Source organism: Mytilus trossulus, chromosome 7 (assembly GCF_036588685.1).
Source record: "Mytilus trossulus isolate FHL-02 chromosome 7, PNRI_Mtr1.1.1.hap1, whole genome shotgun sequence".
Lineage (NCBI taxonomy): Eukaryota > Metazoa > Mollusca > Bivalvia > Mytilida > Mytilidae > Mytilus > Mytilus trossulus.
The window spans coordinates 68,040,510-68,065,802 of record NC_086379.1 but is presented as its reverse complement, the minus strand read 5'-3'; the positions used below and the strand labels follow the sequence as shown (position 1 = coordinate 68,065,802).

The following is a 25,293-nucleotide window of genomic DNA, read 5'->3' as shown; positions in this document are numbered from 1 at the left end:
ATGAAATAACAATCTTAAAATCAACATGTTTTAACTATGAAAGAGATATTATTTACAATGTTTCATTCTATAAAAAATATTATACATCAACTTTACAAATGTTATGAAATATAAAATTACTGATTGAATATTTTAGTTTGATAAAATCTAAAATGATAAAAATCATACTTGACCTTCTTTTAGTCACAGGAAATATCATATTCAGATTGTAAAAAGATTTCATCAAAGCAGTAGCAAGTTATTGCACAAACAATGCTTTGTGTATAAATTTTCGCTACTTTAAAGACCTGCTTCTCAGCTTAGCAAGTAGCATCAATAAGTAAGAGCAAAAACTGTTATGACTACGGATGGGGTTACTTGTCTTCATGTTACTAAGTAAACTGGCACATAAAAAATAGCCCTCAGCATGCATTAAGTACAATGCAGGATTGATAATTACTTCACATCTACATGTTCTGGTCCTGAATATTTGCCACTAGAAGTAAAATAGCTAATGATCATCATATACAATGGGGTCTCGGTTGCCAAGTGGTGTAAGTAGTTGAACTACTGTAATCAGTAGCCTGTCAACACTGAGGTTGTGAGTTTGAACGCAACCTGTGTTAGTGCGCACGACTCCAATCTTAATTGACTAGGGTTGTCAGTTACCTATCGAAGGTTGGGGGTTTTCTCTGGGAACTCTGGTTTCCTCCACCAATAAAATTGGTCGTTTACAAAATAGCCTAAAAGTTACACTAAAAAGTGGCGTTAAAACACTAACAGTCAATCAACCATAACAAATGCTGTCAAAACAAATACACTATCTATATATGAACAATATTAAAATAAAACGGCTTAAAAAAACTCACCAGAGCTTTGGCTAAATCTTTAAGTTGACCAAACAATTCTATAATAAGAACTGGGTCAAGATTTCTAAGATCTAACATGGCTTTAATTTCTCCAATGGTCATATTTGCCAGTTTTTCTCCTAACATTTTTACTCCAGAATTAGACAGGCCTTTTCCTACTATAAATACTTGATCAGCACGACCTACAATATCTGTTGCTGTTGACAGCATGTCTGTTATAGCTTTAGCTACAATAAAAATCCTCTTGTATTATATCAATCATTAAATAATATATTAATACTAGATTTCTTTTACAGTAGCTGTTGTAAACATGTCTGCTTTAGCTACAACAAATAGTAACAATAATAACTTTAAAAAAACCCAACTCAACTTTCAATAGAAACAATGCTAAAACTTTTGTTAGAAATTCATTTTTTATGATTAAATTTTTATATTTAATAGATTAAAAAGAATTATATTATTGATATTGAAAAAATACAACATCATATATAGTTTTGTGAGTTGATACATGTATTTTCATATATATTGTGGATTTTTTTCATCAGGAATAATGAATTTCTCTTATAATTACACCTTATGTAAGAATGCTGCATTTTGATTTTGATTGGTTGAGAACCAGTGTATTTTTTGCACACTCTAACTTTTTTTACTACTTTCAAAGGAATTTGCCTTTTTTTTAACCACTGCAGGGAATATGCTGTTCTGGATATTCCTTTTTTACCCTCAAGAGCCTGTTCCGGCCAAATTATTCGGAACTTCACTCATTTATCCCCACTGTTAAGACAACAAACATGGTTTAACATTAATGATTGAGTTTAACCAAAAATTGTAAGAGATATATACATGTAAAGAGGGAAAACAGACGTCTGTACAAATGAAAGATTTAATGATGGAACAACAATGACATTTACACATATAGATACCATGACGTTACAAAAATACAGCACTAACGTACATGTATAATTCCTGCAGTACTACGATTACCATTCACATGTACAGACAGTATCAATCAAAATCTATTTGGTGTAATTAAACAGATATATCATGTTATGGAGGGTATTTTTCGCAAATACCCCTCCATAACATGATATATGTGTTTAAAAGAACTCTTCTGACATCAATAGCTATTCCATTCTTTCAATGTGACAACACATTGTCCTACACAGGTAAAGCTTCTCAAATTGAGGAAATATTTTATTTCTCTTGCAAGTTTGAGAAGACGAGATTTTGTAATTTGTAAATGATCTACAAACCTCCATCAGCATCACTGACAATATCTACAGTCCACAAAGAAGACATTGTAGTGGGACTATTTTGTCCTAAAGCTCTCATGGTAGACTTGATTCCTGTAGTGATATCATCATCCATTAATTGACTTGGCTCTAAATTGCCTGATCTCACTTGGTTCTGTAAATTAAACATTAACCTATATTATATAGATATAACTACAAAATAGGGAAAATAACGGCCTTGTGATCTGTGAAATCAAAAGTTTTCAGTTAGTTTACAACAGAGATAACTGTATTGTATTTGAAAATCTGACTGCATCAATTGGTGATTTGATGGTCGCAAATTAAGTTTACTGGCAACAGTAAGCAGAGCATGTGAACAGGTATTTAGGACCATCAAACACCAATTGATGTCTTTGGTGTTTGAAATACAAGATTGTTATCTCAATTTTAATGAAACAATGTAAATCATAGATTTAAAATTTATCATACATCGTCTGTGTTTACATGTGTTTTTTCATGGCATCAATTGTGAATTTATATTACATTTATCACATTTGTATGAAAACTTACTTCATAATCTTTGGCTTCTTTTAAGAACTGTTGAACTTGTTCTGAAGATGCTAGATCATTGTACAAGTTTCTAAAACCTCCTTGGAGATCTGATGGATCAAGTCTGCATGTTAAAAAAGAAAGAAATTGTTAAAATAACTAACAAGTCATACATGTTACCTTGTAAATGTTCTATATCAACAAGCATAGCTTTACTAGTTAATTAATTTTATTTGGTACATAGTTTACAATACCATATATGTGGATTTGTTTATCTGTGAATCTTCACACAGTTGTTTACAAAGTGAAAACAGAATATCATATCAAATAACTTAATAACTCACCCGTAGCCATGTAAAGCATCTCTTTTCTTTCTCTTTTTTCTCTCTGGTAAACAGTCTGGTTTTTTCAAAGTAACCTCTTCTGCTAGTGTCATGTTTGTACAAGTTGCTCCGCTCAAGTGACATATTTTTACAGACAATGTCACTTTATACAATGTAGAGGAACTTTCTACTACAGCCATACTCATGTCAAATACATCATTCACCTTTTCAGAAATTGTTGATCCTGTAACAGAATAACAAGGACTTATACTGTTTAAGAATGCAAATTTCCAGCTTTTTTTATTAACATGGTCATTTTACATAATTTGGTAACATTTTGCTAAATCAGTTATTTTTATGAATGTTGTTCGATGTAAGAAATGTTAACACACCAATGAATGTAAATAAATTGTTACGTACTGTAATTGTAAATTACATGCTGTTGTAGAATGATTTATTTTTTAAGCTGCTTGTCATGGGGGATAATACATGATTATTTAAGTCCAAAGTTAAAAACTGTTGAAAATTTTCAAACAAATACTTTCAAAAAATATTTTTTGAATAACTGATATCAATGACAAAATAAAAGAAGAGAGTGTGTGAGGACATGAATGCCCCAACTCAAGCTTGCTTATAATACGTGATAATAATTTAGGGACAGATGAACCGTCCATGGTTAAACTTAATGCCACCTTTACCTTCAAAGAGGATATAAATATAATCAAACTGATAATGACAAAACTATCTGACGCCCCAAATATTGATCAGAAAAAATACTATAGAAGACAGGTTTTTTATCATTTTAGATATCTGAAGCAGTGCCTGATTTTTTAAAATGCATCAACAATAAATCCTTGTTATTTATCTCCTTGCATTTAAAAAAAGGTTTTACAACAAACCTGTCAGTGAATCTAGTCCAGTTTTGGTCCATGATTGTCTCTCAATACTGGTCATCATCTCATCACATTGAGTAAGTTCGTATGTAGTATATACATTTCTAGTACCAGTCATGAAGTTAATCTCTGTACAACATTCTACACTGTGACAATCACTGGACATTTTACATCCTGGTAAATAGGACACAGGAGCTGGTACATCTGTACAACCTAAAATATATGCATTTAATGTATGTATTGTCTTTTTATTTATACCATAATTTATTTGTTGTTTCATTTACTGATTATTTTAAAGATTCACAATCAACCTGAGAAGTCTGGCAACCTCTGTAATTAGAATGACTTATTATCCATGCATGAAGGAATACAATGGATAAAGAGCCTCAAAAGTGTGGAAGTATCTAACCTCTGTCATTACAGAAATTGAACCTGACTGGCTCAGATATGAACTAGATGTACATATGTATATTTTGTCAAGTCTGGTAATCTTAAGTGGTATTTTTCAAGTAAATGTTTATGGTGAGAAAATTTCTCATTCTTGTAAATTTCCTCGCTTGGTGTATCTGTGTTGAAGATGTTCATCTGGATTTATAGTATCGTACTAGAGGTTTTCCCATACTAGTCTATGGAATCATCAAATGAAGTAGGTCTCATTGATAGAAGTTGCCTTAAAAAGAGTGGTTTTTATGGGTTTCAAACCATAATCATACTAACAATTGACAAAGAGGAAATGATTTCCTATATTTACAACAACTACAATGCTAAATTGATGAGAAAGTAAGGAACAATGAACATCAATTGAAGGTTTTACCGCAAGTCAAATTGATATGTTCTTAAATCTTTTATCGTTGATCACTCTTGCTGCTTAAATTTCATGCCTATTTATAAAAGTTTTCAAGCTAATTGACAACTTTTTTTTTAAATAATCACCTATGGGCACACACTCCTATACATAACTAATTGATTGTTTCAGACGTATTGTTTTTTTAGTAGATTTTGTATTGCTCATTATTTTGGGCCAGGTGAGATTATAAATAAACATTAAGTTGTACAGGTGCAAGTATAACATACCATTCAGAAAGTTTCCAATATATTCTGTGCACTGAGATGGTTTCCAAAACTCAAATGCCAGTCCTGAAATACATAAAACAACAAATTAAAAGAACTTGATTCATAAGATCTTATTGTTCTATACACAATTGAAAAATCAATTAATTTTTTTAATTTGAAAACCTATTACTAAATTTCTTAATTAGGGTAGTTGGTTCAAGAAGGTTTAGTGACTTTTAGCAGAAAAAGGTCATGTGATAACAGCTGTTCATTTTTTTTTGTAAATCCCATTAAACTAGAACTTACCTCCAAATGGAACTGTCACCGAACAGTTGGCATACATGATTTCAGCATTGTTTAGAACAGTGTATTCTTTCAGACATGTGTTCTCCTTGGCTTCAAAACAGAGTCTGATACTGGCATCTACCAAGAACTTTCTCTCTGAAGGAATGTTGTATACAATAAACCTGTAATATATCAGTAATGTCACAGTTATATTACCATAAGAATTATCTCATCCTTTAAAAATTATACATTTTATACAAAAATTTCCTTGATCATTAGGCCAATTTCTTCTGAAATTAATCTGCATACGTTAAATATGGTATTTTAAATGATATACCTGTATAGAAACCTCTTTATTGCAAACATATTTGATGCATTTACAGAAACTTTGACCGTTGCCATTGATATGGTGATCTGAAAATCGTTATATTTACCCATAGACCCAAGTATATTGCAATCAGATATACAGACAGACTGATAAAAGAACCATTCAAACTAGTCCTCCCCCACCTTTCATAGTGAAAGGTATTATTTTATAATTTACAAAGAGGAATATAGTTATCTCAACTCTCTTTAGAAAATAATTCCAATATGCACTGACCTGAGTTGGACAACACCATGAAGCTGCACATTTTCAGTTTTACCTGAAAGTAAAAAGTATTTTTGTTCATTTATCTTAATTAAAGCCTTTAATTTAATAGATTAATAAATCTTAAATGAATAGCTTCAGATTGAATAGATTAGAAAGATTAAAGATTTTATTCTAAGAGTTAAAAGATTGAAAGAAAAAAGAAAGAGGTTTTTGTAAAATTCTATTCTCTTCCATTTATTTCTCACATGTTTCAAAAGTTAATTAAAAGTACAATTAACACATCGATTTTGTCTGTTTCCTGGTAAAATTAACATAAAACATTTATTGTGGGGTTCTTGTTGCTCTGTCTTTGGTTTTTCTATGTTTTGCTTTGTTCTAGTTGACCAAAGCTGTGTTTTTACTATGCAAAAAGCATGATTTTTTGTCAAACAGTGAAAATCAATTTCAAAAAGTACAATCAAATCAACTCAAATGATGAAATGTTAAAAACAAGTTGATTTTTTGTAAAAGAAGGAGATTTGGACATCCTTGGCTAGCATCAGGTCCAAAAAAGGAAGTTATCCTTATTTAAGGTAAAGGATGGAGTCTCCTGTCATGAACTGGTGTGTTTCTAGGTATGTTTTACATACCCCACTGATAGTTGAACAGGTTGATTTCATGGTGTAGATTTTCTATTCTCACAGTCAGTTTATAAGTACAGGTATCCAGAGTAAGAATGGTCTGTAGAGATCGCTTTAGAATAGCAACCTCCACACAACAAGATACTTCAGACTGAGATGGTGATATATAACATGTTATCTCTTCTGGTAAGGATGGCTGTGTCACATTATTGGAAGTCTCTGAAAAATAGAAAATTTAAGAAATGTAACAATTAGTTTTTGATGGGAAAAATGTCACCTCTATATACCTCTCTGAATTGAAAAAAAAAGAAAAATCCAAATAACTAGAGGCTCACCGTGGTCTATGTGCATATTAAGAATTTTGATCATGTTGTCTTATTTGTAGATCTTACTTTGCTGAACATTATTGCTGTTTACAGTTCATTTCTATCTGTAATAGTATTCAAGATAATAACGAAAAATGGCAAACTTTCTTTAGAAATTACCAATTGGGGGTCAGTAACCCAACAACCAGATGTCCAATAGATTTAAAAATTTCAGGGCAGATATACATTTACTTGATGAACAATGTATCCCCTTAACAAATTTGCACTACATGGTTTGGTTTCAGAGTTATAAGCCAAAATCTACATTTTACACATATGTTCTATTTTTAGACGTGGCGGCCATCTTGTTTGGTTGGCTGGGTCACCTAACTATATACCCTGATAATGATTGTTGCTAAGTTTGGTTAAATTTCGCATAGTAGTTTCAGAGTAGAAGATTTTTGTAAAAGATTACAAAAACTTACAAAAAAATTGGTAAACAAGAACGTGTCCATAGTACACGGATGCCCCACTCGCACTATCATTTTACATGTTCACTAGATCGTGAAATTGGGTTCAATACTTTAATTTGGCATGAAAATTAGAAAGATCATATCATAGTTAACATGTGTACTAAGTTTCAAGTTGATTGGACTTCAACTTCATCAAAAACTACCTTGACCAAAAACTTTAACCTGAGCTTCACACTATCTTCTTCTTTGTTCACTGGACCGTGAAATTGGGGTCAATACTTTAATTTGGCATTAAAATTAGAAAGATCATATCATAGGGAACATGTGTACTAACTTTCAAGTTGGTTGGACTTCAACTTCATCAAAAACTACCTCGACCAAAAACTTTAACCTGAAGCTTGACGAACGAACGGACAAACGAACGAACGGAGGCACAGACCAGAAAACATAATGCCCCTCTACTATCGTAGGTGGGGCATAAGGGCATAAAAATGAGTATAAAGGGGGGCAATAACTCCTTAAGGGGTCAACAGACCATTTTGTTCATATTGACTTATTTATAGATCTTACTTTTCTGAATATTTTTTCCATAAACAGTTTCTCTCTATCTATAATAATATTCAAATAATAACTAAAAACAGCAAAATTTCATTTAAATTACCTATACAGGGGCAGCAACCTAACAACAGGTTGTCTGATTCATCTGAAAATTTCAGGGCAGATAAATCTTCACTAGCTTAACAATTTTACCCCATGTCAGATTTGCTCTAAATGCTTTGGTTTCAGAGTTATAAGCCAAAATCTAGATTTTACCCCTATGATCTATTTTTAGCCACGGTAGCCATCTTGGTCAGTTGGCCAGGTCACCAGACACATTTTTAAATTAGATAACCCAATGATAATTGTGGCCAAGTTTGGTTAAATTTGGCCCAGTAGTTTCAGAGAAGAAGATTTATGTAAAAGTTAACAACGACGGACGACGACCACAAATGTCAAGTGATGAGAAAGGGCCAGGTGAGCTAAAGATCGCTTTATCATCTCAATTATTATACATGGCACCATGATTCTGTGCTGTTCTCAGTAAGTATATTGGACAATCAAACAAGTGAGTTAATTAGCAATCAAACTATTGCTGAACATATTCAAATAACATCAAATATTTTGTCAAATATATATTATGGTTTCACAATAGATATAAAACAAGAATGTGTCCATAGTACACGGATGCCCCTATTGCACTATCATTTTCTATGTTCAGTGGACTGTGAAATTGGGATCAGAACTCTAATTTGACAATAAAATTAGAAAGATCATATCTAAATGAACAAGTTTCAAATTGATAGGACTTCAATTTTATCAAAAACTACCTTGACCAAAAACTTTAACCTGAAGTGGGACCTGAAGACAGACGGATAAAAGAACGGAAAAACAGAAGCACAGACCAGAAAATATAATGCCCATAAATGGGACATAATAAATGGGACATAAAAACATGCATAGAGGACTTATTCTAGTTTATATGCTATATAACAATACAATATGAAAGATATAATTAAAACAAGGGTGCACACGCTAAAATGTCTCGCCTTCTTTACTAACCATTGATATTTTGTTGATAGTCCCAAGTATAAAGATTTATTACAACTGTCACATAAACTTAACATTAACTAAGATAACTAAACAAAGACCAATGAACCTTGAAAATGAGGTCAAGGTCAGATGAACCATGCCAGGCAGTCATGTACAGCTAACAATGCTTCTATACAACAAATATAGTTGACCTATTACTTATAGTTTAAGAAAAATAGACAAAAAACACAAAAACTTTACACTGAGCAATGAACCGTCAAAATTAGGTCAAGGTCAAATGACATTTGTTCGCTAGACATGTACACCTTACAATCATTCCATACAACAAATATAGTAGACCTATTGCATAAAGTATGAGAAAAACATACAAAAACACAAACACTTAACTATAACCACTGAACTATGAAAATGAGGTCAAGGTCAGATGACACCTGCCAGTTGTACACCTTACAGTCCTTCCATACACCAAATATTCTAGCCCTATTGCTTATAGTTTCTGAGATATGGACTTGACCACCAAAACTTAACCTTGTTCACTGATCCATGAAATGAGGTCTAGGTCAAGTGAAAACTGTCTGACGGGCATGAGGACCTTGCAAGGTACGCACATACCAAATATAGTTATCCTATTACTTATAATAAGAGAGAATTCAACATTACAAAAAATCTGAACTTATTTTTCAAGTGGTCACTGAACCATGAAAATGAGGTCAAGGACATTGGACATGTGACTGACGGAAACTTTGTAACATGAGGCATCTATATACAAAGTATGAAGCATCCAGGTCTTTAACCTTCTAAAATATAAAGCTTCTAAGAAGTTAGCTCATGCCGCCGCCACCGTAGCCGCAGCTGCCTAAGCCGCCAGATCAGTATCCCTATGTCTAGCTTTCTGCTGCAGGCTCGACAACAATTGATACTGAGAAGTGTCATTTTTATGATTTTAAAGGATTTATTTACCATTCACTTGTCCATCGTCTGCACCCAGGTAAGGAGGAGTTGTCAGGTTACATTTGTCAGAGAAGTCCATATAGTCTGGTAATCCTAGCACTGTTAACAAATCATTGGCCACCACATCAGATATAGTGTAATTCAGTGTCAGTCCTCTGTTTCCCAACCAAGTGTCTATTGAAAACTCTAAAATATAACAGTATTCTCATTAAATTGAGAGAAAAAAATCATTGCTAATCTGATAATTAAAGGTAAAATATATTGAAGTATTCTATTTAGAATACCATATTGAAGAATGTAAATGTTAAAAAAAATATCCAGAGAACACTCATGAGTATGACGGGTGCATGAGCATATTAGCAGTGTTGGTTGGTCATGGCTTGAAAACACCAACTGTTTAATGTATGAAAGTTTAATTTTACATGTCAAACCTCACTTTCTAATTTGACAGGGAAATCATTTTATTTAATTGTAAACAATAAAAAAATGTGGGGACAAAAGTCTCATTATTTAACATGGTTTCTCATTTTACTACCTATCCTATTTGAAAAGACCAACCTGAATCAAGGAATCCAGCATCCAATTCACACATGGTTTTATTAATCAAAGTATCTGTCCAAAATATTATTTCATAATCACATGGATGTATATCTGCATAGCATACTGACATATTCAGGTCTACTTTATACTGGTCTTCCAAGTCCACTATTTTATACCTGGAAACAATGAGATATTTTCAGTTAAATGTTGGCATCTAACAGCATTATTAGGACAAAGAACATTTCTCAATATCAACTTTTAAAGTTTTTGTATTATTTTTTTCCCTTCATCTTGAAATTATCATTTTATTTCCTGTTTGTTCATGGACTTATCCTCCTTTTACAAATCTGGTTTAAAAAAAATCATGTCATGAAAAATGTTATTGCTTACCAAAGATTATATATAGTTGTGAAAATTGTTTTTATTATTCGTTGATCAAAAGTGATAAAAATATTGTATATATTGATAACAGCTCACAGAATATGTAAAATGAATATAGAACAAGTCCAGGATTCCACTGTGTTGATTAGGTCTTTCATTTCCTTAATCTAAAAAGTCTGAATATATCTGGAAATTTCTACTATCCTAGAGTGGAAGAAATGTTCTTTTCAGCTGGTTTTAGTCATAGATGAAAGGAGATATTATTGATAAACAACAGAATCATAAATATCCATCAAATTTCTTAGTTTTTATAACATGTAAATAAGAACAATAACAACAATACTTACATGATATTTACAATACCAAACAAAGAGAATGTGTGATCCTTATCTGTAAAATATATAAATAAGTATAAATCAAAAGTACTGAGAATAAGCTTATTATCTCTGCTTCATATAAGGTCGATCAATTATCTTGGCTCCAAATAGGGTGGAACTTACTAAGTATTGAATGGTAGATATCAACTGATAGAATAGGTATAGAATACCATAATGGGGATGCTCAAAAGACACCCCTCCCCTCCAAAAAAAGATTATTTCTTTTTTTAAATTTATTTATAATACACTCAGAAAAGTTACAAATTGAAACTAACCATATACAAACTGATTTAATTTGATCTTTGTTGTTTGCTCTCCAAATTTTAGTTGTAATGTATTTCTACAGTTTTCTATTTTGAGAGCAACTGTTACAGATTTGTTAAGTCTTGGCAGATCAACACAGCATTCTATACCATTACACACTGATGGTACTGAACAGGACAACCAGTCAGGTAGATCTGGTACTGACAAACTACAATCTGTAAAATACAATCAGCTTTGTTTACTTGTTGTAAAACTATAGCAAGTTCAGTATTTGGTACAAACACTGACTTATAATATCAAACAGCCTTAAGGTCGTCTATCAGGTCTTGTAGTGATAAAAATAATTATCAACAATCAAAACATTAATCTATTGATAATTATATAACCAATTCAATTGCATTTAAACAGAAAATATTCTTTAAAGTATAGTTACCATAACTTACAGGTGGTAAAATGAAATAAATCATGCAATAGGTTTCACTAGCAGATTTTTTTATAATGTTCAATTATTTTTACCAAAAAAATGATGTTTTAAAAGATTCAAATGTTTGAATTAGTTATTTATTTAATTTGGATAGAACATATAGGTATATTTCATTGATTGATAGGCTGATTTTGGTTTGGATATCATAATTTCACATACATATTTGACATTTGAATAGAAACAGAAATTGTTTTAGCCCACTTTTTAAATCAAATTAGAATATACACTGTGTCTTTTTATTGCTGACTTTAGCCTATGAACACCACTATGCTTATGCATGTAACTTTGACTATTTAGAATATTATATACTAGTACTGCAATAAGTAATTGTTTGAAAAAAAAATTGTTTCCTTTAATTCTTATTCAATTAAACAAACAAATATAGTATTCTCTGACCTGAACTTGTATCCAGCAGAACACCAGAGCAGGTATTGTCGTCAACAAATCTGGACATTCCCCACATCTGCATCAGCTGTAGAACTGCCCATTGTGGTAAAGGATCAACATTCTGAAGCAAACCATTGTCACTTATCCAGGACTCCATACTAAAGTCTGAAATATAAATATACCATGATACAGCAACAGTGTGGTAAAGGATCAACATTCTGTAGCAGACCATTGTTAACCATCCAAGAGTCCATACTAAAGTCTGAAATATAAATATACCATGATACAGCAACATTGTGGTGAAGGATCAACATTCTGTAGCAGACCATTGTTAATCATCCAGGAGTCCATACTAAAGTCTGAAATATAAATATACCATGATACAGCAACATTGTGGTAACTGATCAACATTCTGTAGCAGACCATTGTTAATCATTCAGGAGTCAATACTAAAGTCTGAAATATAAATATACCATGATACAGCAACATTGTGGTTACAGATCAACATTCTGTAGCAGACCATTGTTAACCATCCAGGAGTCCATACTAAAGTCTGAAATATTTAATATACCATGATACAGCAAAATTGTGGTAAAGGATCAACATTCTGTAGCAGACCATTGTTAACCATCCAGGAGTCCATACTAAAGTCTGAAATATTTAATATACCATGATACAGCAAAATTGTGGTAAAGGATCAACATTCTGTAGCAGACCATTGTTAACCATCCAGGAGTCCATACTAAAGTCTGAAATATAAATATACCATGATACAGCAACATTGTGGTAACTGATCAACATTCTGTAGCAGACCATTGTTAATCATTCAGGAGTCAATACTAAAGTCTGAAATATAAATATACCATGATACAGCAACATTGTGGTTACAGATCAACATTCTGTAGCAGACCATTGTTAACCATCCAGGAGTCCATACTAAAGTCTGAAATATTTAATATACCATGATACAGCAAAATTGTGGTAAAGGATCAACATTCTGTAGCAGACCATTGTTAACCATCCAGGAGTCCAAACTAAAGTCTGAAATATTTAATATACCATGATACAGCAAAATTGTGGTAAAGGATCAACATTCTGTAGCAGACCATTGTTAACCATCCAGGAGTCCATACTAAAGTCTGAAATATAAATATACCATGATACAGCAACATTGTGGTAAAGGATCAACATTCTGTAGCAGACCATTGTTAATCATCCAGGAGTCCATACTAAAGTCTGAAATATAAATATACCATGATACAGCAACATTGTGGTAACTGATCAACATTCTGTAGCAGACCATTGTTAACCATCCAGGAGTCCATACTAAAGTCTGAAATATAAATATACCATGATACAGCAACAGTGTGGTAAAGGATCAACATTCTGTAGCAGACCATTGTTAACCATCCAGGACTCCATACTAAAGTCTGAAATATAAATATACCATGATACAGCAACATTGTGGTAAAGGATCAACATTCTGTAGCAGACCATTGTTAACCATCCAGGAGTCAATACTAAAGTCTGAAATATAAATATACCATGATACAGCAAAATTGTGGTTAAGGATCAACATTCTGTAGCAGACCATTGTTAATCATCCAGGAGTCAATACTAAAGTCTGAAATATAAATATACCATGATACAGCAACATTGTGGTAAAGGATCAACATTCTGTAAAAGACCATTGTTAAGCATCCAGGAGTCCATACTAAAGTCTGAAATATAAATATACCATGATACAGCAACATTGTGGTTACAGATCAACATTCTGTAGCAGACCATTGTTAATCATTCAGGAACTCCATACTAAAGTCTGAAATATTTAATATACCATGATACAGCAACATTGTGGTAACTGATCAACATTCTGTAGCAGACCATTGTTAACCATCCAGGAGTCCATACTAAAGTCTGAAATATAAATATACCATGATACAGCAACATTGTGGTAACTGATAAACATTCTGTAGCAGACCATTGTTAACCATCCAGGAGTCCATACTAAAGTCTGAAATATAAATATACCATGATACAGCAACATTGCGGTAAAGGATCAACATTCTGTAGCAGACCATTGTTAATCATCCAGGAGTCCATACTAAAGTCTGAAATATAAATATACCATGATACAGCAACATTGTGGTAAAGGATCAACATTCTGTAGCAGACCATTGTTAACCATCCAGGAGTCCATACTAAAGTCTGAAATATAAATATACCATGATACAGCAAAATTGTGGTAAAGGATCAACATTCTGTAGCAGACCATTGTTAACCATCCAGGAGTCCATACTAAAGTCTGAAATATAAATATACCATGATACAGCAACATTGTGGTAACGGATCAACATTCTGTAGCAGACCATTGTTAATCATTCAGGAGTCAATACTAAAGTCTGAAATATAAATATACCATGATACAGCAACATTGTTGTAACTGATCAACATTCTGTAGCAGACCATTGTTAATCATTCAGGAGTCAATACTAAAGTCTGAAATATAAATATACCATGATACAGCAACATTGTGGTAACTGATCAACATTCTGTAGCAGACCATTGTTAACCATCCAGGAGTCAATACTAAAGTCTGAAATATAAATACATAATGATAAAGCAACTATGAGGTCAGAGTTAAACAATATAACAATTAAAGATCTTTAAGTATATGTCAAAAAAGCAATTCCCTATGGTTTTTCTGATATATTACTTTCTTCCTTTTTTTTTTATCTACAAAACCAGATTGTTCTTCAGTAAACAACTTTAAGGAAACAATCAAAAACCCACTCATGTAACAATATTGGTACCTTTTACAGGGAAATTGTAATTCCAATCACACACAGATTTGGGAAGTTTGTAATCCTTAAACACTACAATGGACTGGTAACAAGGTATAGACACATCTGCATCAAGACAGGCTTTCAATGTCAAGTCTACCAGATAAGTTCCTTCTGATGTCAAGTCATTCACTGTTAGCCTAAAAATAGAAGTCATATCAATTAATAGTTCATTGTATTACTAGCATTTAAAATCATTATTTTTTTTTCATATTGAAAAAATATTTAACTCAGATGAAAGAGAACTTTTAGTACAACTAAAGTACAACCTTAATCTGATAAATCGTTTCAATTATGCCATTTCTAAAACATTTGCTACCGGATGAATTGTAATCTTAAAGAGGTTGCCATCTGAAATAATTTCAATAAAGAAAAAACAAACTTACTGCAGTCTAAGCAGACCAAACAGCCACAATTCTACTGGTGTTCCCCACTGTAAATCTAACAGATTTTTCTGTAGGGTGAATGTTTCTATTGATACTGTCAGAAGTGATTTACATGGATCAATATCAACAGAGGCCTGGAATGATTGTCCTATCTTGTCGACACTAAAACAACAGGATACTGAAGTACAGGTCTCGTGTATATCACAGACGGTTGTTCCTGGTAACAGTGGAAGATCGGAGGTCAAAGTATCACAATCTGAAAAAAAATATAATCAGATATAAGGAAATATGATATTATGTATACTGGGGACTTCTTGTTAACACTGCAACAATAACAAATACATGCAGGTGAGTTATTGTAACCAGGCAAGTGTCTCTGATATAACAGAAGATAGACAGATGTGTTTTATAAAATAGGAAAGTTTACACTCCTGAAGTCTCCCTTTCTTCTATTCACCTATGAATTCATTCTAGTAAAATATGTAAACAAGTAAAACTTAACCAAATTAAACTTCACAAAAATCATTAGAGCACACAATGTAGGTCAGAATGACAAACTTTTGACAAGATTATAGATTATCCTTCTTTTCTTTGCAGGTTTATCAATTGGGGAGGGGTTGGAGGGGTCCAGATATCAAAATCCCTGGCTTAAAACACGAAATCCCACTGTCTGGAATTTAAATGAATCTAAATCTCTACATCCCGAAATTCAAAAAAAGATTTCCCAGATTCCGAAAGGGTCAATTCAGAAATCCCAAGCTTAAAAACACCCCATCCCGAAGTCCTGATAAAGGTCCTATCCCCCCTCATCGATGCAGTTCAATTAGATGCTGCAGGTCATACATAGAGCAGTATCATAGAGCTGAATCAGATGTATAGATAAATATCATTATAAACTAATGGATACAAAGTATGGAATACAAGTTAATGTGATCAACTTTCTTTACAAAGGTGTCAGACTCCTATATACACTTTGTATCCAAGTAAAAGTGTTGGCCATACCGTATCTGAGTACCTAGTTTACATAACAAACATGCAATAAGATTATAGAATCTTCTTATATATAATATGTTGCACCTTACCATTAGTCCATCCATTACTTGGATATGGTGTTCGGCTGCAGGGGACATTCATCATGAAGTCAGATATTCCTAAACTCTCCATTAATTGTTTCCTCTGGTAACCTGTTAAACTATCTTTAACACTCAAACCTAACTCTTCTTTCATGAACTTAGTGAATGAAAATTCTACAAAAATGTACAGATAATGTATAAAGGTACAGATGATGTATACAATGGTAAACTTAATATATATATAAAGAACTCAGTCATTTACCATTAAGGAAAAAAAATCAAACATGGTGCATTTTAAAGTAAAGAAAAATACAAATAAATCATTGACAATATGAAGTCTAATGAATGAAGGTTGTAGAAGTCATGTATCTTCATAACTTAATAAAATAACTAAAGTATAGACCTGAATTTAAAAAGTTACTTTTCCAGTCACAGACAAAATTAGGTATAATGGCTTAAGAAAGTTTGGGGAAGATAATTGTGCATGGTACTGTTGCTTCATACCAACATTTATACACATGTGCCTGGTCAAGTCACCAACAGACTTGGGTAAAATTAGTTAGTACAAGAAGAAAAGTGTACACATTCCTGTTGCATTAAAACAAACATTTATAAAAATGTATATATATGTGAGTGTACCTGGATCTATAAAGTTACTTTTCCAGTCACAGACAGACTTAGGTAGAATAACATTAGTTAGTACAGGGATTCTTATTGTACATGGTCCTGTTGCTTCAAAACAAACACTCAGTTGTAGGTTGACAACATACTGTCTCTTGTATCTCACATCTTCTATGTCATAGCTATTAAATATAATAAACAAACACTCAGATGTATATTGACAACATACTGTCTCTTGTATCTCAAGTCTTCTATGTGGTAGCTATAAAATATAATAAACAAACACTCAGGTGTATATTGACAACATACTGTCTCTTGTATCTCAGGTCTACTATGTCATAGCTATAAAATACAATAAACAAGCACTCAAATGTATATTGACTATATACTGTCTCTTGTATCTCACATCTTCTATGTCATAGCTATAAAATACAATAAACAAACACTCAGATGTATATTGACAACATACTGTCTCTTGTATCTCAAGTCGTCTATGTCATAGCTATAAAATACAATAAACAAACACTCAGATGTATATTGACTACATACTGTCTCTTGTATCTCACATCTTCTATGTCATAGCTATAAAATACAATAAACAAACACTCAGATGTATATTGACTATATACTGTCACTTGTATCTCAGGTCTTCTATGTCATAGCTTAAACAGGGAGAAAAATCTAATGTGTTGTCAGAGTTATATATATAAAATTTTGAAGACATAAAAGATGGGTTTGCTGAGGAAAATCAAATTTAAACATTCAAAATGTTAATTCTTGTACATTATTATTTTTGGCTATACTTACTCAAGTCGTATAACTCCAAATAAATATACACCATCTTGTTTACCAAACTGATAATCAACTAAACTAATGTTGACAACAAGTTTCTCAATCTGTACTTGTAATGTATATTGACAGGGATCCAGTTTTAGACTGGTACTGAAAGATCTACTGAGGAGATCTACATCTGTACAACAGGTAACTCCAGTGCAGTCATTAGATAAGTGACATGTGGTACCATTAGGTAAAGCAATGAGATTTACTTTCTTTAAACAATCTGTTTCAATATAAAACAAAAAGTTTTGAATAATGAAAAACAAATTATGACAAGCAAACTTAAGATTCAATAAAAAATCAAAGAATGTAATGTATGAGAATTATCAAGTATAAATAGGTCACAAATAAGATCTAAATTCACCTATGCTTAATACACCTGATGAAAGATACCTTAACAAGAGGCTGTCACAACGACAGCAAACCGGATTTATTAGCATTTATTTGTGTCTTGGCAATATCACAAGAACCATTACTGATGATTGGTGAAAGTGAAAATCGTCAATATCAAATTTGACCTCTATTTCGTCCTCAGTATCAACATATTAAAATTTGAAAAGCTTAGATTGAATGGTTCGTGAGTAAATACAACAACCTGAACGGAAACACCATTTTACGATCTTTCAAGAACCATAACTCCTGAACGGTAAAAGTCAAAATCGTCATTATTGAACTTGACCTCTATTTTGTCATCAGTAACAACATATTAAAATTTGAAAAGCTTTAGTTTAAATGGTTCATGAGAAAATGCACGGATACGACTGGAAACACCATTTTTCAATCTTTCAAGAACCATAACTCCTGAACAGTAAAAGTCAAAATCGTCATTATTGAACTTGACCTCCATTTAGTCATCAGTAACAACATATTAAAATTTTGGAAGCTTTGGTAGAAAAGTTCATGCGTAAATGCACAGACACAACTGGAAACGCCATTTTACGATCTTTCAAGAACCATAACTACTGAACGGTAAAAGTCAAAATCATCATTATTGAACTTGACCTCTATTTTGTCATCAGTAACAACATATTAGAATTTTAAAAGCTTTAGTTGAATGGTTCATAAGAAAATGCCCGGACAACATTTGATTGCCACCCGCCCGCCCGAGCATCCCCAAATCAATTGTCACAAAAATCCAGTTAAAAATTGGTAGAATTTGAATCCAGCCTAAAGAATCATATGTATGGTGATTTTGATTCCCGCAGGAAGAATCACATGTATGGCTCAACAGTACAAAGATCTAAACTACACCATGTTGCAAAATCAGTGGAGATGCTATGTATGATTAATTAATCTTGACATCTATATCACTACAAACTTTTAAACCTGAAATTTCCAATTCTCTAAAAGATCACTTCATTTTACTTTAAAAGAGACCATAAGAAAAATATTTGTTTAATGCTGATCATAATTAATGAAATTCAGTTCTGTTCTTTAACATGTGTTTTTCAGTGCTTGTTTGATTGATGTTTAAACAATTTATATCTTATTAATACCACTTACTTAATTTAAAGCTATTTCCTATGACAACTAATACATTATCATAGACTTATTATGACATAACAAGAAAGTACATGGATGCCCCACTCGCACTATCCTTTTGCATGTTCTATGGACCATGAAATTGGGTAATAATCTAATTTGGCATTGAAATTAGAAAGATTATACTATAGGGAACATATGTACTAAGTTTCAAATTGATTGGACTACAATTTCATCAAAAACTACCATGACCAAAAACTTGAACTGGAAACTTCCACTTTCATTTTCTATGTTCAGTGGACCGTGAATTTGAAGCCAAAAGTCTAATTTAGCTTTAAAATTAGAAAGATCATATCATAAGCAACAAGTGTACTAAGTTTCAAGTTGATTTGACTTCAGCTTCATCAAAAACTACCTTGACCCGAAAACTTTAACCTGAACGAACGGACGCACAGACGGAACCCCAGACGAATGAACGGAGCAACAGACCAGTAAACATAATGCCCCTCTACTATCGTAGGTGGGGCATAAAATTTTTTATTGACAATGTAAGTTTTATTCATTGTGGAAAGCCATATATACAGAGGTCTGTAGCTATTTAAATCTTTGTTCTTTGGTTGAAATTTGTCTCATTGGTAAACCACCACATCTCTTATCTTTAAATTACTGGTTGAAATCATGTTTATTGAACAATACCGCATTAAAATAAGTTCATATACCACAGCCCATCTTTTTTGTTTACCATTATTCCATCCGTCCTGGTTAGGTATATAAGGAGTATCTTCTCTGTTACACTGGTTTTCTAAGTAGAATAGAGCTATACCAAGTTTGTTTGACAGCTGTAATAATACTTCTGTTGGTATGTCGCTAAATGTTGGACTTAATCCTTTACTGGTTAAAAAGTTTTCTAGTGAGAAATCTGAAAATAGTATTACAATGTTAATTAAATAATTTGCTTATCAATAAAATATCTAAATACACCCTCTTCCTTATTTAAAAGAAACACTTTCTTCCAAGTTCTTCGAAGTTCAGCCATTTAAAATCAGAAACAACTGATATTATCTATATTATGACTTAAGTGCAAGATAATGCAAAAATTAAGAAATTGATGTACACCCCCACCCACCTATACAAGAAAAATTTTGGTTATGTTTGTCTCAGTTACTCAAATATCACTGCAATATCAATTTTTCCATACTTAAGGGGGCTCTTGGGTATAAATCAAATTTGTTTTTCTAAAATAGGATTCGCTATATTTTTTTATAAATGAACTTTATCATAAACTTAAAAGTAAAATAAAATAAAAAATGGGATCACCGTTCATTTAAGCTAAAATCTGCCTCTGGAAGAAGCATACATTTTTGTTAATGTCCTTTTTTTCTGTTGAACTAATAGGAGAAAAAGAGGAAATATCGAAATAAAAAAAAAATAACCTAATTACAGAAATTACTTAAATCTTACAATTATTTAGTTTATGTTCAGCTTATTTGAAAACAATAATAAAAAATATCGGTCACCGATGATTTAAAAAAGATTTTTCAAATTTAATGCCAAAAAATGGCATTTTTGCACCAAAGGGAGATAATTTGGAGCTTTTTTAATTTTTAAAGTCATCTGGGGCCAAACCAAATCAAGTTTTTGGGTTGTTTTTTGTACCATATCATAAAGTAACCACTAATAGTGTAATAAATAAAATTTGTAACGAAAAAATAAAGGTTTAATTTTTTGATAAAATTTTGGTACTCACGAGCCACCTTAATCTTTTTTGTAATGATTAAATTTGTTTTATTTACAGCTAGAGGGGAAACACAATACCTGATATAACAAAGTCAGTTTTCCAGTTACAGACTGGTTTAGGTAACCTAGTATCTTTAAATACATTCAGAATTACTTCACATGGACCACCTCTCTCCATACAAACAGATATATCCATGGTTAACAGTAACTTGTCATCAACAAGATTTTCTACTGTGAATCTGAAAGCATATCAATTCCATCGTCTTTCAATATCATACATTAATCAATGTTACAAACATCTTTATGTTTTAAGTAGTAAAACTTTACAATAGAAAGCATTTTTAAATATGAGATACTATGGGACCAAAATGATCAATGTTACAGTTTCCAGGAAGATTCCCTATAACATTGCTTTGTTTCCTGTTTGGTCAATATCGGCATTAATATTCCAGTCTCCTACATATTCACCTAATATTCATTTAGTTTCTCAACCAGTTTTACTTTGTAATATTTGTGTTTTATTCATTATTTACACTTCTACTCCTCAAGAAACTTACCATCTAACTTTACTTATTATTTACTCATAAGATTAAATGTGACTTACTTTATTCATTATTTACCCCAAAAATTCTCCAGCCATTAAATACCTACTTCTACTCATAACTTGCCCTTACTTTAAATGTTACTTACACAACATTGAAGAGTCCAAACAAAGAATTAGTTTCTGTGCGTCCCCATACATAATCAACCAGTGAATATTCCAGATGAACTTTCTCAATATTGACAGTCAATTTATAATTACAAGTGTCTATGTCCACAGAAGCATGAATATTCCTGTGTAATCCAGGCAGATTTACACAGCAGTCTATACTGGTACAAGAGTGTGGTATGTAACATACACCATAGGGTGAGAGGTCAGTCTTGTCTGGAACAGAACAATCTGTAAAAAAAACGTTTCAAAATTTTTTGTTTATTTACATTTAAAAAATATAATACTTATGCCAATTACTGAGTTCTATATATATTACTAATTAATTGAAACAATTTCTGCCAAATCTGAAACTAAAGATATATCTGTTTTTAAGAGATTCTGAATGATGCTAGCATCTTGAATGTTTCATCATCCAATATTAAAGTTACTTGTACATGTCTGCTCAAAATTTAATAGCTATCAAAATCTACTCTAATTCAAAAGTTTTATGTTTCGTCATGATAGATGATTTTTTTTACAAGTTTATACAAACCATCAATCCATCCATTCACAGAAGAGTTATATGGTAGCTGTGTCATGTTACACTGTTCTGTCAGTAGGTATTCAGATATACCTAGATAATCCATTAAATTTGACACAGCAAAACTATCAAAGGTAGATAATCCACTATCAGACAGAAACTCAGACAAGGAGAAATCTGTAAAGGATAAACGAAAGACATTTACAAGGTATCTTGAGCTTTTGTAATTTGTCTTATATTTTTGAACTTTCAAAATTTCCCCCTGACAACCTGTCAGACAATAGTTTTTTAAGTTGACAAAATGCATAAAAATACAATAAATGATGCTCGATAGCTATAGTTAATACTTTTGTCTTTTAACAAAACAACAGGCATATATAATGATCGTAATGGAACTCTGTGGATAAATTTATTACAAGCTTTCAAGAGCTAAATAGACAGTGTGTCAACACTACAATGAATTTCATTTTTATGATTATCAAAAATTAGGTGGTGTACCTTGTAGGGAGATAATTTTGACTAAGTACTGTAAATTCAGAAATTCTTGTGTGCATTTAATATTGCAATTCTATCATTTTAGACTAAAATTCAGTTTTAATATTTGGGGAATCTAGAAAAACCTTGTTTAGTTTTAGTTTATATAAATAAATATAAAGGGTGAATTTTAATTGTTGTGATTATAATCCTGTCGCATTGTTCGCAAAAATAAAAACCTTGCAATAATTTCTGAATTTACAGTGGAATCCCAATTGCTTACCCTTACTGCAGTGCATAGATTCAGTAAACAGTTTAGATAAAGATTTAGTAACCAGTTCAGACAAAAGATTTAATAACCAGTTCTTACCCTTACTACAGTCCACAGACTTAGTAACCAGTTCAGGTAATGTTGTATTGAGTTCACTGTATTCTGTATTGATGAAATGATCTGGTTGATAAGCTGTTGTATTGAGAAGATCTACATCAATGCCAGATCCTATCCCTACTGTTATAATTCTGACATTCTTACTGCTACAAAAAGCTGCTTTATCTATTGCTTTGTTTCTGTCTGATTTACCATCAGTAAGAAGTACAAGATAATTTTCAGCATTCCTTCTTTCCCCTTTTACTATTTGAAACATTTCTTCACAGGCAAATTGGAATGCATCTGCAATATCTGTGGTAGCTCCCTTACGATAGTCTGCTGAAGAAAGCCATGATTTTATTTCTGATTTATTATAACTACTATTCAGATCAAATAATGTCCTTGATGTTCTAGTTCCTTCAAATAAGGACATGCTGACACGAATCAAGTCTTCACGCACGACCAATGTATCAATGGTATCTGCAATGGCAGCCATGGTATATCTAAAATTATCTTCTCCAACACTTCCAGATTCATCAACCACAAACACAATGTCAGCTGGTAAAATGGTCTTACAACCTGTTAAATAAATTCTTATCAACTTTATCAAGATTAAATTTTTTATAAAATCAATGAGAATTTATCAATGGCACACAGATGATGCCCAAGCTTAAATATAACACTATATAGAGAGAACTTTAAAAGTGGTGAAATCCAAAATCATCCTTGATCAGTGTTTTGTGGTAATTAGCATTGTGTATAAGTTTCAAAACATTTGGTTGAAGCAAATTAAGTTTATTTATTTTTCTATTTATGAAGGGGCATTATTCCAGGGTGGTAAAAGTGATGCCACCCAAATTCAAACTTGATTTGGGTTTTGTGTTAAGGTGCATTGTGTACAATTTTTATAACATTTGGTAGAGTCAAACTAGTGTTAGATAATGGAAACCATTTTCAGTATCTATACATGAATGGACCAGGGTAAACCCTAATGGCCCCTCAGCTATAGTAACTTTGTATCTTACCTGGATATAAGGTTTATTCCAGTTACAGTTAGGTTTGGGTATCAGAGCATTATTAAATATAACATGGTAATCACAGTCTTGTCCATCTGACTCCCAACACAGACTCAGGGTCATGGAAAACAAGTAACTTTGTATCTTACCTGGGATATTATAAGGTTTATTCCAGTTACAGTTAGGTTTGGGTATCAGAGCATTATTAAATATAACATGGTGATAACAGTCTTGTCCACCAGACTCCCAAAAAAGACTCACTGTCATGGAGAATAATTAACTTTGTATCTTACCTGGGATATTATAAGGTTTATTCCAGTTACAGTTAGGTTTGGGTAGCAGTGCATTATTAAATATAACATGGTGATCACAGTCTTGTCCATCTGACTCCCAACACAGACTTAGTGTCATGGAGAATAAGTACATGTGTTGTGCTGGTAAATCATCTATCATATATCTGAAGTTATGAAAAATAAAGAAATTAAAGATTAATTTAACAAAAATAACTAGAGGCTCTAAAGAGCCTGTGTCGCTCACCTTGGCATATGTGATTTAAACAAAGGAAGCAGAAAGTTCATTACAAAATTGTGTTTAGGTGATTGTGATGTGTTTGTACATCTTCCTTTACTGAACGTCCTTGCTGCTTACAATTATCTCTATCTATAATGAGCTTGGCCAAGTAGTTTCAGTGGAAAATGTAAGTAAAAATTTACAAATTTTATGAAAATTGTAAAAAATTGATTATAAAGGACAATAACTTCTTAAGGGGTCAATTGACCATTTTGGTCATTTTGACTTATTTTTGAGTCTTAAATTGCTGTACATTATTGCTGTTTACAGTTTATCTCTATCTATAATAATATTCAAGATAATAACCAAAAACAGCAAAATTTCCTTAAAATTACCAATTCAGGGGCAGCAACCCAACAACAGGTTGTCCCATTCATCTTAAAATTTCAGGGCAGATAGATCTTGACGAGATAAACAATTTAACCCCTTGTCAGATTTGCTCTAAATGCTTTGGTTTTTGTGTTATAAGCCAAAAACTGCATTTTACCCCTATGTTCTATTTTTAGCC

At 32.0% G+C, this 25,293-nt stretch overlaps 1 protein-coding gene across 1 annotated transcript in view; it reads right to left on the bottom strand.

Moving 5' to 3' along the window:
* LOC134726618 (uncharacterized) overlaps nt 1-25,293 on the bottom strand; it is a 204,289-nt gene that overhangs the window by 82,957 nt on the left and 96,039 nt on the right. Inside the window, exons 83-107 of the mRNA XM_063591029.1 lie at nt 24,509-24,672; nt 23,203-23,778; nt 22,371-22,535; nt 21,817-22,066; nt 21,205-21,365; nt 20,132-20,308; nt 17,878-18,130; nt 17,089-17,252; nt 16,459-16,623; nt 15,377-15,632; nt 14,961-15,130; nt 12,157-12,312; nt 11,288-11,491; nt 10,983-11,025; nt 10,273-10,430; nt 9,724-9,900; nt 6,405-6,614; nt 5,785-5,827; nt 5,205-5,365; nt 4,920-4,982; nt 3,852-4,058; nt 2,974-3,196; nt 2,651-2,753; nt 2,102-2,255; nt 849-1,075 (exon numbers count right to left, since the gene is read on the bottom strand). Coding sequence (XP_063447099.1) covers nt 849-1,075; nt 2,102-2,255; nt 2,651-2,753; nt 2,974-3,196; nt 3,852-4,058; nt 4,920-4,982; nt 5,205-5,365; nt 5,785-5,827; nt 6,405-6,614; nt 9,724-9,900; nt 10,273-10,430; nt 10,983-11,025; nt 11,288-11,491; nt 12,157-12,312; nt 14,961-15,130; nt 15,377-15,632; nt 16,459-16,623; nt 17,089-17,252; nt 17,878-18,130; nt 20,132-20,308; nt 21,205-21,365; nt 21,817-22,066; nt 22,371-22,535; nt 23,203-23,778; nt 24,509-24,672 — 4,630 coding nt within the window. The remainder of the gene's footprint in view (nt 1-848; nt 1,076-2,101; nt 2,256-2,650; nt 2,754-2,973; nt 3,197-3,851; nt 4,059-4,919; nt 4,983-5,204; nt 5,366-5,784; nt 5,828-6,404; nt 6,615-9,723; nt 9,901-10,272; nt 10,431-10,982; nt 11,026-11,287; nt 11,492-12,156; nt 12,313-14,960; nt 15,131-15,376; nt 15,633-16,458; nt 16,624-17,088; nt 17,253-17,877; nt 18,131-20,131; nt 20,309-21,204; nt 21,366-21,816; nt 22,067-22,370; nt 22,536-23,202; nt 23,779-24,508; nt 24,673-25,293) is intronic.